General features: G+C 36.6%; 1 protein-coding gene across 1 annotated transcript; it reads left to right on the top strand.

Moving 5' to 3' along the window:
- Positions 1-1,539: 1,539 nt before the first annotated feature.
- LOC105033990 (glycolate oxidase) lies at positions 1,540-11,975 on the top strand. Its single transcript, XM_010909002.4, has 12 exons — positions 1,540-1,752; positions 2,097-2,259; positions 3,492-3,616; positions 4,473-4,519; positions 6,148-6,225; positions 6,340-6,464; positions 9,444-9,510; positions 9,581-9,643; positions 10,594-10,663; positions 10,778-10,878; positions 11,217-11,321; positions 11,528-11,975. Exons 2-12 carry the CDS (start codon positions 2,123-2,125, stop codon positions 11,711-11,713), a joined length of 1,104 nt encoding a protein of 367 aa, XP_010907304.1. The 5' UTR covers positions 1,540-1,752; positions 2,097-2,122; the 3' UTR covers positions 11,714-11,975.
- Positions 11,976-12,649: the final 674 nt, after the last annotated feature.

Genomic DNA, 12,649 nt, shown 5'->3' with positions numbered 1-12,649 from the left:
TAGTAATTTCGAATCCAAATTATCTGTCAACCTGTTTAAGCCCCTCCATAAGAAATGGTTTTGGATGAATTAATTGGGTCAGATTAGGGTCAATCAATCCAAGTATCAATGGATTGGGTTTGCCGTATCCCTGTGTCATATCACTGTTTGGGAATCATGAGTTTGTGAAAGTTTAATTTCAGTTAAAAAGGCTATGGTATTAATGATTAAAATAAAAAAAAATTAACAATGAAATAAAACAGAATTTATCATATTTTCTTCTTCATTATAATTCGCTCCTCTCTCTCTCTATATATATGATATCCAATTCCAAATCTTTTTCTTGAATTTTTTTTTCTTATTATTTAAATATATATCTTTTTCTAAACAAGAGGAGTTTATGCGATTTTTTTATTTGTTTGTGATTCAGTACCGTTTTGTACTGGAATTTTCATAATCTTACTGTCTAGGAGCCACCATGGTGACGTCTTTTTTTGGTTCTTTTTTCTGCTTTTTCTATTTCTCTGGACCACGTGCATCACAAGCAAAGCAACACTATGATTGATATCTCATAGACTAATTGTTATTCGGCGAGAAAAAGATGCTTGATAAACCCCTATTCTTCACAACTTGTTGGAAGTCATTTCAATGCCATCAGTTAACAGCTTCGGGTTCAATCTTTTGCGCAAAAGAATGATTCACCTTTCTTGGTGATATACACCATTAGATCATGCAATAATCGCTATGAGATTTGTGCAGATAGATAAAAGAGGACATTGGAAATGCTTTGAGAGCTAAGTCAGTCAACAACTATTGGCGCAGCTAGTTGATTGCCGATAGCTATTTTTCCAAGGGCTCCTTGTTGGAAGAGATTAAGCGCCCTACAGATACTATCAGATTCGTGCAGATTATCCGTGCGTCCGGATGTAGTTGTGGGCGGGAATCGTGATGCAGCACAAACACTTTGGTTTCCTTGTGCGGTAGATCAAACTCGAACCCGGCACCAGCTTCATCGACTTCGGTGGCTCGGATACCTCGGTTTGGTTCAGCTTAAGCCGAGATTCCTGGAGGGGCGTGAGAACTTGAGAACAAACCCGTATCACGGTCGGTCTTCCACCTGTGACTCTTTCAAAGCAGCGGTTAGCGAAAAAAGAAAGGCCTCAAAATCGATTAGACTTCTCCTCGCCACCCACAATTATACGAATTATCTACACCTCTCACCATTAAAATAGTCCATCTAGTCCAATGATAACGTCAAGACACTTGGTGATCTCACGCACAAGTTTCATAAATTTTTCCAAGTTTCGTATAGGTTTTCTCTTTTTTTATTTTTTTTTGTTGGTTTGTTTTCTTCTTATCCTTTGATGATGAATTGGGTTGTGGCGTTCAATAAAAGGAAGAACGAATTTAAAAAAAAAAAAAAGAAGGTAAGGAAATAGGAAAAGAATTTTTGGGATGTGGAATGGCAACATGACGTTTGTGGATCAGGAAGCAGTGCTGGGGATGCCGTTCTTCATTTCCACCTCGAAAAGCTGATCCAAAACCAGCCCCTATTTTCCTCCACTCTTGCCTTAAATTAATAATAGAAAGATAATTTCCCGCACGTCACTACCCCTCCTTTGTCTTCACGTAGAAATCCACTCCCCCACATCCTCCTCCTCTCTGTATAACGAACAAATCACCGGCTCTTATCTCCAGCCCATATAATACTTTAATCCACACCACATCATCCATTCTGGTTTCACTCCATTCGCTCTCTTCTAAGGAACTAAGGTTCTTTAGTCTTCCTTAGCTCTTCTTCTTTCCTCGCTTGATGATTGCGTTCTCTACTTAGCTAGTTGGGTTTAATTTTTTGATCTTGTTTTTGTTAAAAGGTGATAATTGTTTTCTCCTTTTGATGGTTTTTAAATCTATTTGGATGCATGTATACACATACATTAGATATTTGTATATATGCTTATTTTCCTTTTCATTCTGAAAAATCTACTTTGAGATTTTGTGTTTCAAATCTATGTTTTTTTCCTTTTCCTGGTCGAATCACTCTGTTGTTATGAGGTGAAATGTGTGATATGAGGTTCAAAGCATCTGTCTTGAATTGTAGATTGTGTGGGTTGCAGGGGGTGTGTGATAAGCAGCCATAAGCATGGAGATCACCAACGTTACGGAGTATCAGCCAATCGCTAAGCAGAAGCTGCCTAAGATGGTCTATGACTATTATGCCTCTGGTGCAGAGGATGAGTGGACTTTGAAGGAGAACAGGGAGGCATTCTCGAGGATTCTGTAAGCTTCTTCTGTTGATCCTCTGCATTCCCCTTCTGTTGATGTTTGCTTTGATTGATTTGATTTCGAAATCTGTGCTCTTCTTCTAATGATAAAGATGATACAAACTGATTCCTGTACTATTGAAGTGAGCAACGTGAGTCTTTTATATTGATGTTGTAGAATATGCTTCCTTCTTTTTGTAAAGTGGCATTTGTTTAACACTGTTGGAAAGAACACTTGTGGACAGTGGTATTGGTTGCCACAGGTTGTATCAATTGTTAAGATTGTTATATCTTAAGCAAATGATCCATTTAGTGCTTGATGGTGGTGGACAGTAAAACTGTTGGCCTTTATTTTGTTAGGTAAGATCGATACAAACTCATATTAAAAAACTTACAGGCATCTTCTTGTTTATTTGTATTTAGGAGGGAGGCTATTGTATTTTGTTCAGGCTTACCCTTCTGCCTGCAACTGAGACTTAAGCTTTTGCGAGGTTTCCCTTTTCTTGATGCAGTTAGCACAAGTAAATGTGAATGAGATTCTTTCAGAGCTCTCATGACAAGTTCAGTAGTTCATCTCACCAGAAAAGTTTTTGCTTGAGATGATTTAGAATTATTTTTCTAGATGTCAAATCTGTAGTATGAGCATGATCGTTTATGTAGGAATGGATCATTTTATAATTAAACTTTTGTAGAAAATCTGCAATCTTGTAACCTGCAGGATGTAGGATCTTCTCTTTCTCTGTCTTGTATTTAAAATTTTATATCTTTCAGCTGATTAATATGATGCTAATGTAAGCTAAATGCTATTTTCCCCCTACTTTTGAGATCTCTATGTATTTCATCTTTTCTGATATACAGGAAAGAAGGGTGGTATGAAGGAATATATAATTAAACAATTTCACTACATACATAGCTCTCAACCTTGTCACTTTCAGACTTAAGACCTTTTTTGTTGCTACGCCTTTCATTGAACACATTATCTTTTAGCTGTTTAATATGGTGTCAGTGTTAGGTTATCAAACAGTTTCCCTGTATTTTGCCCTTTTTTATTTCTGTGATAAGATCAAGAATCCTTATCTGGATGTCTGGTATGCATGCATGTTGTTTTTCTCACCTTTGGTTGTCTTTCAAATGATGCGGATATATAATATGAAAGAACCAATATATGCTGCTTCAAAGACTTCATATCATTAGTCAATGGACACTAGATTTCATCTTGCTGAACCTGATTCATTGACTGTGAACTAGGTTTCGTCCGCGCATACTTATCGATGTGTCCAGAATTGATATGACTACAACTGTGCTTGGTTTCAAGATATCAATGCCAATTATGATTGCTCCCACTGCCATGCAGAAAATGGCCCACCCGGAAGGTATTTGAATCCCTCACCTTGTATCTAGCATGTTGGCGCCAAGTTTTAGGAATTTGTAATAACTCCATTGGGTGCATTAAGCCCGGTTAAGCTCAAAATGAAACTGAATTTTCAATAAGTTCTTAGTATCATACTAGAAACTGAAAAACAGGGCAAAGTTTTAAGTCTTGGCAGTATGGGGGGCATCTTGGCTGTCCAATCTACATGATTCCAAAACCCATCCATGTGGGGAAAAAAATGAAAGAGGAGAGAGGGAAAAGAAAGGGAAGAAGAAGAAAAAAAGAAAGAAAGGAAGGAAAAAAGAAAAACGTAAAAACAAAGGGAGAAGAAAAGGAAGGAAAGAAGGAAGAAGAAAAAAATAAAGAAATGAAGGAAGAGAAGGAAAAAAAGAAAGGAAGAAAGGAGGAAGCATGGAAAGAAAGGAAGAATGAAGAAAAAGGAAGAAGGAAAAGATAGGAAAGATGGAAGAAAAAGAAGGAAAAAAGAAAGAAAGGAAAGAAGGGAATAGAGACAGAGGGTGCTGCTGACTTGGATGGCCACTAGGGAGGGGACAGGACAGCAGGGCATTCCATGGAAATACCAGGACACCCTTCCCCACGGAATTCAAAACCTTGAAACAAGATATGATATTCTTGTTTCTTCATTTATCAATTTTACCTTTTTCTAACATGGATGGGCTTGCAAAATATTTATGTTAATCTTTACTGCTTTTAAAGAAATGAAGATACAATATTAACTTGAGTGTTTTTGTTGACTCATGACAATGTTACAAGTTACCTCACATAGTATTAAGTATTTTGCAAAGGTTGATTCTTGAGAAAAAGCATCTGACATTGAGTCTGATATTGTACTTCAGGAGAATATGCAACTGCAAGGGCAGCATCAGCAGCTGGCACCATAATGGTTTGTCATCATTTTCTTGTGCTCCCATGGTTTGATGATTTGGAAGTGATGCTGCTGGAGAAGCTAATGTGAATTTCAAGAATAACAATGTTGCTTTTGCTGAAATCAGATAACAAACAACAGCTGCTAAGACAAGCCCTAACCAGTACCAAAGCATGGCTGGCTTTAAGGCACTTTAACATATTATAGAGTGACAAGAAATATATCTTGCATCTGGCTTAAATAATTTACAACTTAGATGCCTCTCCATTCAAATGTCTGTTAGAATGGGTACTTGATCATTGGAACACTCATTTGTACTTTCTCTTCATGCTAACCAAGAAACAAGAATAGTGCACATGGAGATTGCCATTGGCAAGAATACAAGCTTTTTCTCCAATTTCTACATGTTCTACCGATGTAGTTTCTCGTCAAAGTTTCTGTCATATACACACTTGAAATAGAGTTGAGTCAATCTCAAGCAGGTTAAGCAAAATTATCTATCCTAGTTAAGGAAAGGACTGCTTCCCTGCCAAATAATTCATTTGTTAGGATGAATGATAAAATTTGATTTGGTTATGATGAGAAGTTAGTTAGTAGTGTCCTTAATAAACATTCCAAGTTCTAGATTCAGGAGTCAGGCCATTACTCCTTTCAGAATTTTTTGGGACTGTTTGGTTGAAATTGTTCATAAAACAAGTCTATAAAAATTCAAAATGAATGAGTTTTCTAAATGCTTCTTTGGTTGTTTACTATAAACCCATTTTGCCAAAACTATGAGGTTTATGAAAACCAGGTCTTACTGTTTTGCATGAAACATGTCTTACAAAAATCATGTTTTATAGTAATCTCTTTTGGACAAGTTCACAGACAACCAAGCAGCCCCAAATATGTATTTGAGTCCTATTTATGCTTCACTAGTTTATTCTGATAAAATCAGCTTTGAGACCTTTCTTGACAAACATACAGATGCTTCATCCTAAAAGGAAGGGAATGGGTAGAATGCAGTATTTTATCCCTTGAAGTTATACTGGCTGAAGCACCTTCATGACCTGGAAATTTTAATTGTGGCATAGAGATTGTCATATATGAATGTATCATGTCATTGGTCCTTGTCTTGTAGGTTATATTTTGTTTGTTAAATCAAAGAATTGAGCATGGAAAGAAATAGCAGTACTCTTCCAATTACATCACATTGAACTGAAGTCTATGAATCCGGATATGTCTGTCTGCCAAGCTCATTGCAGTGCCTCTGTAGAGCTGTTCAACCAAGAATCATCCTTTGATAAGACTTACAGGGTTTCATGTCCAGCTTATTTCACTTGCCAAATACCATGTGTACATCAAAAGGCTTGCTGTTTGTATATCTCTTTGTTCAATAGGAAACAAGAATGCTAACAAATTCTTAGAAGTCAAAGGCATTGCTTTTTTTGCTCTCTGGTAGATGCAATTTTTGCCATGTGCCACTCGAAGCTCCCCCACTCCCACCCAAAAAGAAATCTTTTCAATTTTTTAAGAGTTATCAGTTTTTACCAAATCATTGTTTTTATACATGTCAACTATACTTATGCTTTTGTAACTTTGATTTGCCAATTTCAGCATGAAAAATATATGTAGCGATTATGGCTTTTCTTTATCTGTTTTTGTAGACACTATCATCATGGGCTACTTCTAGTGTCGAGGAGGTTGCTTCCACAGGACCAGGAATTAGATTCTTCCAGCTCTATGTAAATCTTTTCTTCTGTTTTATTATCATTTTTGTTTCTAAGTTCTAATTATATGTTTGCTATAAGTTTTCCTTGGATTTGTTTGTTCTCATAATTTATTCCTTGTTTTCTAAGGTCTACAAAGATAGGAATGTAGTTGCACAGCTTGTAAGAAGGGCTGAAAGGGCTGGATTCAAGGCAATAGCTCTCACTGTGGATACTCCAAGACTTGGGCGTAGGGAAGCAGACATCAAGAACAGGTATATACTAATTAGTAATTTGATTTCTTCCACTGGGTTATATTTGTGATGCATTTGAGTTTTTTCAAGAGAAAGTGAGGAAGACCCCAATGCATTGTAATTACATAGGTCCTAGTACTTGGGGATGCATCACCCAAGATTGTTATCTATAACCTTTAGTTGCTAAGAAAAGAGCCATGACCAGTAGGGAAAACACCAATTGATGATATGTTTGAGAATCTTGACTGCTGTGATGATTATCAGGAGAACTAATCAATTCATGCATTATCGATAAAGCTTTTGGACTTAGACTCTTATGGTTTCACTTGGTCAACATTTGCTTATGTTCCCCAACATATCATCTATGGCTTGATTCATAGAAAAGCGAGAAGAAATTGGCATAAAAATTATTTAATAACTCCAAGATACTTATATAGTTATCCAAATGCAGTAATTTATTTCTTCACATTTTAAAATTGCAATTCTGTGATCGATCATTACTGAGATCAACCTAAGGTATCTAAGTTATTTCTATGCCTCAGGTAAGAGGACTTATCATTTGCTGAGTAAGTAATATAAAGCATGATCTGCCAACCAACCCTAACTGCCTAGTTTGAGGCGTACTGAACTGAACTGGTACAGAACTGGGTTGATTTAGCCTCTTGGTTTAGTAACCACTTCGAGTTGGCCTGAATTGCTTTGAACTGAGTGAAACCACTTGGTTTTGCTTGCTTCGGGCCATTTTGGACCATCCTATGACCAAATAGAGAGAAGGCCTTAGGATGTCATTTCCTCTCTTTTCTTCTTCAAAAATTATGAAGGAAATGATTGGTTTTGTGACAAAAAACTTGTATATTTTGCTGCAAGATTAGTTTCATAATAAGAATTTAAAATCGGAGATGGTCCTGATCATGATCAGTTTCCAAATCTATGGAGAATGACAAAGGATCATATAGATCTTTGGGAAAGAGGCTCTCTTCAGTTCATCTAAAACAGGGAGTATTGAATATCCAACCACAATATTTAATATTTAAATAAAAATGTTTTCAACATTCATAACCTATACTGTGCCTTTAAATAAAAGAATTCACCTCCATCTGAGCTTTGTGTTGCTTAATTGAACTATCGTAAATAAAAATACTTTCCATGAATAGTTCTTGGAGAAGGGAAGCCCACATATTAGTATGTCCACGAAGAAAATGCACCTTAACCATAGCCTTTATCATCTAGGAACCTAGAATCCTCCTATAACGATTTAGCTCTTGATGGGAATAGTAGTTGTTTAAATACATTGAAAGCCTTAGAAAACCCTAAGACTGTTTGGTTAGACTTATACCTTTCTAGTAGATGTTGATTGTAAATCAGCAATGATAATCAGAGATAGAAACAGAGAGCTGGAACCATAAGCCTGGGAGCAATACAATAACTAGATCTTAAGATGCCATGTCCACCTATATATCCGGATAAGGTAGACTATGTAAATCTATCTAATGCAGACAAAAACAGTAGAGTTGAAAGTAAGGGGAGGATGACAAAAGTCAAAAACAAGAGTTCAAAAAAAGTGGGTAATGGTTGAAAGAAAGATATAGATGATGAAAACTAGGACATACAAGATATGCATCTGCATACCGAGTTATAAATCTATGTTTAATTATTACAATCGCATCCCTGATGCAATTGTGTGGTCTTTTAGGGCCAATATGAAATAAGTAGCACTAATACGCCCTCAAATCATAAATTAAAGATCCATAAATTTTAAACTATCCTTAAAAATCAAAAAAATGAATAAAAAGGGAAAAAATAGTGAACTAGTATCAATTGGTACATAGTATTATTATGGTTCAGCTTGATCACAATACCTCGTATCGAGATTATGGACCTGATAAAGAAAACAAAAGGGGGAGGATGAGTGAAAGACTAAATGGGTGTAACTGATAGTGATTATCTACAACATAAGTGGGATTAAAAGACTAAATCATGAAAAGAGGGAAAGAATGTATCATCTCCACTGCTCCCATCACATCAAGTTCTATCGCTCGAACCTCCCATAAAAGTAGGAGTAAGTGAAGTCTTTTGCTTGGAAATGAGACTCGAATTGCTTTCTTGATAGTAGAACGACATCCACCACCAATTTTGTGGTTTACTTGAATTCCACATGGGAAAGTTGACCCTCCACTCTATGGGTCCCTTGAACTCCATGAGTGAGCATGTTGAACCTCCAATCTATGGGAACCTCGATATCCATGAAGTAGGTCAAACTTTTGCTCTAGGCCTCTCCATGTCGATGTGAGCATGGATTGAACCTTCACTTTTTACATAGAGTTGGAGTCATATCTATTGATGGTTGGGAGATGCTTTCATTGTTAAGAAAGGCTTTTGATCCTAGAGTTCTGGAAGGGGTCTTTCGACCAAGCACTCCATAAATTGTAAGATAGAAGGCGACCAGCACATGATAAAAGTGTTGTAGTGTTGAATATATGGGAGAGAACAAATGGATCTTTTTTCCTCCTTTTATCATACATATTGGAAATTATTTTCAGTAATAACTTCCTTTAGGAGGTAGTTTCTTGTCCTAATAACTCTGCTGGTCGTAACCAGCACTTTCTTACATAAATAACCCCTTTTGGATGGTTGTTCTTGCAAATAACCATCCTACATCCTGATATCTTTCTTTAGGAAGTTAATTTCAGCTGCAAACCACCTGTATGTGGCCTCTTATATGAGCAAAAGTGGTCAAACATAAGCCTTCCAAGTGTCACAACACCAATTTTTATTAATAAAATATTGATTGGCCTAATGTTTTGATCATTTACTATAGTTGGTCAATGGCTGATTAATTTTTTGGGTGTAAACAGCTTGAACAGACAGGTATAAGAAGCTGTGAGATTTAACTTTAGGAATGCTTATGTCAAATGCTAGTTGCAAAGTCTGAATATCTTGAATGGATGTTATTCTACTATGGTCTTAAGAGATAAATCTCTTCATTTGTTGTTTTTACAGATTTACCTTGCCTCCATTTTTAACTCTGAAGAACTTTGAGGGTTTGGACCTTGGCAAGATGGACAAGGTAAGTTTAAATTTCTCTATCCATTTTTAGTTCTTTCTATCAATTTCTCTAATAAGTTTGTGGTGTGCAGACCAGTGACTCTGGGTTGGCATCTTATGTTGCTGGCCAAATTGATCGATCACTAAGTTGGAAGGTATGTTAAAGTTTTTTGGTTCGTGCTTAATTACAAATTTATGATTATATTCTCAGCGGTTTGGGATGTTTACCATGATCCATAATGCTGATAGGTGGGTGCCATGTAAAAGTGGTCCGGTTTTCTGTACCACCTTTTGTTGTCGAAGAAGTTTATCAAGTGGTTCTAATTGCTTTACTGGCTTTACTCCTGGCAGATTGATAGCATTCATAGTTGGAGTGAAATTCAATCACCTAAGCACTTCCATACATGTTTATTTAATTGCCTATAAGATGACATGATTTGATTCTCAGTTTGGAAATGCAAATCTGTCATGGTACTTTGTTTTTTAGTTGATTTACTCTGTTTGGCCGGTTAATAACAATTCAACTGATGTCTGTGGTTTGTTTTTTTAGTTCATTGTACAATGTGAATCTAATATGATGTTCTTCTTTCCTTGAAGCTCAGGATGTTGTAAAATTACATACTCTCTCTTTGAATGCTGAATTAGCTAAAATGTCAGCATAAATGCATTAAGGCCTATAAGTACTTAGTTTTGATTTCATATATATATACACACACATGTATACATACATACATACATATACATACATGCATAAATACATATATACATATACAAACACACATGCAGACCCAGATTATGTTCCTGTCTTAAGAAAAAATATGTAAGTCTCCAGAAAGAAAGGCAGGTACTTAGCATTCATACGTGATAAATATCATTTGGCATACAGAGATATTTGTTTTTGCATGTGAATGTATGTCCAACATTGAATTCCATATGGGGCTAGTTCATCAAATTGCTAATGTAAATCGCTCCCCACTCTCTCTACACACAGTATGTTTATGCATGGATGAACATGTGTCCACTATATAACCGTGTTAGTGATGTTGCATTTTTTTTCATCAATTCTCCAATCCTTTCTGAGGCTATTTGCTTTGGATCTGGACAGGATGTTAAGTGGTTGCAAACAATTACTACTATGCCAATTTTAGTGAAAGGAGTTCTCACTGCAGAAGATAGTAAGAATTCAGTTTTCAATTTATTCTGCTCTTTTTTTATTTTGAAATGGGTTCATATTCATCTGAGCCTGATGTCACCCATTTAACATTATCTTTTATGTTAAAATCATCCAGCAAGGTTGGCCATACAAAATGGTGCAGCTGGTATCATTGTGTCCAACCATGGAGCTCGCCAGCTTGACTATGTCCCAGCTACCATCACTGCTCTGGAGGAGGTACATTTGGTTATGATACCAGCTTTACACAGTCTGATAAAGACAGTTCCACTCTAGATAATATCAAATGTGAAAATCTTTTATGTGCCACTGTTAGCCTGAATAAGCTTTTTATCTAGAAACTAAGGCATGCTTTTTCGCATGTAAGTTGCAATAGCTTTCTTCAATCTTAATCTTTGGATTCTTCAAATTTATCATGCAAAGTGCTTGTTTGCAATATCAGCTGAACTTGTCTGAGACACCTTGATGTTCTTCACATGTGGCTACAGATCAACATCCTATTAGGCATTTGAAAATAATATTTGACTTGATGATGCTCTGATTGATGGTATATTCAGGTTGTCAAAGCTGCACAAGGCCGAATTCCTGTCTTTCTAGATGGTGGTGTTCGTCGTGGAACAGATGTGTTCAAGGCTTTAGCTTTGGGAGCCTCTGGTGTATTTGTAAGTAAAAGTGGAATTGCTTCATAGAAGGCACCACGTGCCATGGGAATTGGTCTTTTAATATTTTTTCCCCATACTGTTGTTTCTAGCTGCATTATCATCATACCCAATTCACTTCGGCATTAGGACGGCTATTTCTTTTACTGATTTTATTCTTGTCGTGCTGCAAGGCTTGGATTTCATTCTAATATCTTACATTACTTCAGATTGGAAGGCCTGTGGTATTTTCTTTGGCTGCTGAAGGTGAGGCTGGTGTCAGGAAGGTGCTTCAGATGCTTCGCGACGAATTCGAGCTGACTATGGCATTAAGTGGTTGCACCTCACTCAAAGAAATCACTCGCAGCCACATAGTGACTGATGCAGACAGGCATCGTCCTGTATCCAGGTTATAGATCACCTGGAGGATGACCACTCTTGCTCCAAACGGAGAGCTACATATAAGCTCTGGTTTCGGGAGAACTTCATTGTCAGGAGCCTATTTGTCCAGGAGATAAAATTCCAATAATCCTATGTACTTGAAGTTTTAAGTTGTTATGATGATGATGCTGGATTATGTTTTTCATTTACTGCCATAAATGCTGCCTCCAGTGTATATTTTTGTTCTCAGATACTTACTCACCTTAGCATAAATTTCAAAATTTGGAATTTGAATCAGCTTACCGGAATGCCCACCGCATGCCAGTGATGGCATGCTAATATTCTGTTTTTATGTAGGAGTCCGCTTATGAATGTTTTCTATTCTAACAAAATTTGCTCAGGAGTAGACTGGTTGTCCACTTTAAGTCTGATGCTAGGGTTCCTAAAAGGCATTAGTAGAATTCTGTACAGGAAATGGTGAAATATGTGATGCAATTGTCTAGATGGTATTTTGCATTGGCCGGGACCACTGTTACAACAGATTGTTTGACCTCTAGCCATTGTTTTAATCTAACTGGAGAAAAAGAAAAGGAAAAAAAAAAAAACAATAGGCACTTCTCTGCTTTTCTATGTCGAATCCATTATGATATTCTCTACTTGCCTGACTGGCACCCTAACCACTCAACTTTTCCAGTTGGTCAATATATAATTGAATATAGATGAAGTCGGTCTAGGGATTAAAGTAGGACTTTGCCACCCCACCTCCATATCTAGACTCCATACGGAGAATGTTTGGATGTTCATATACCTAGTATGACATATTATATACAGACTGGATGGAATGCCTTATATTGGGCAGACAAAATCATATGGGGAGTTGCTCTTCTTAGAAGTTTGAAGTTATGCATGTGATGACCAGATACGTACCTTAAAATGTGATTCTTGTTTTGTTAATATTTTTTTCAGGAAAG

Source organism: Elaeis guineensis, chromosome 6 (genome assembly GCF_000442705.2).
Source record: "Elaeis guineensis isolate ETL-2024a chromosome 6, EG11, whole genome shotgun sequence".
In the NCBI taxonomy this organism is placed as follows: domain Eukaryota; kingdom Viridiplantae; phylum Streptophyta; class Magnoliopsida; order Arecales; family Arecaceae; genus Elaeis; species Elaeis guineensis.
The sequence above is the reverse complement of the archived record's forward strand: the minus strand, read 5'-3'. Positions and strand labels throughout refer to the sequence as shown.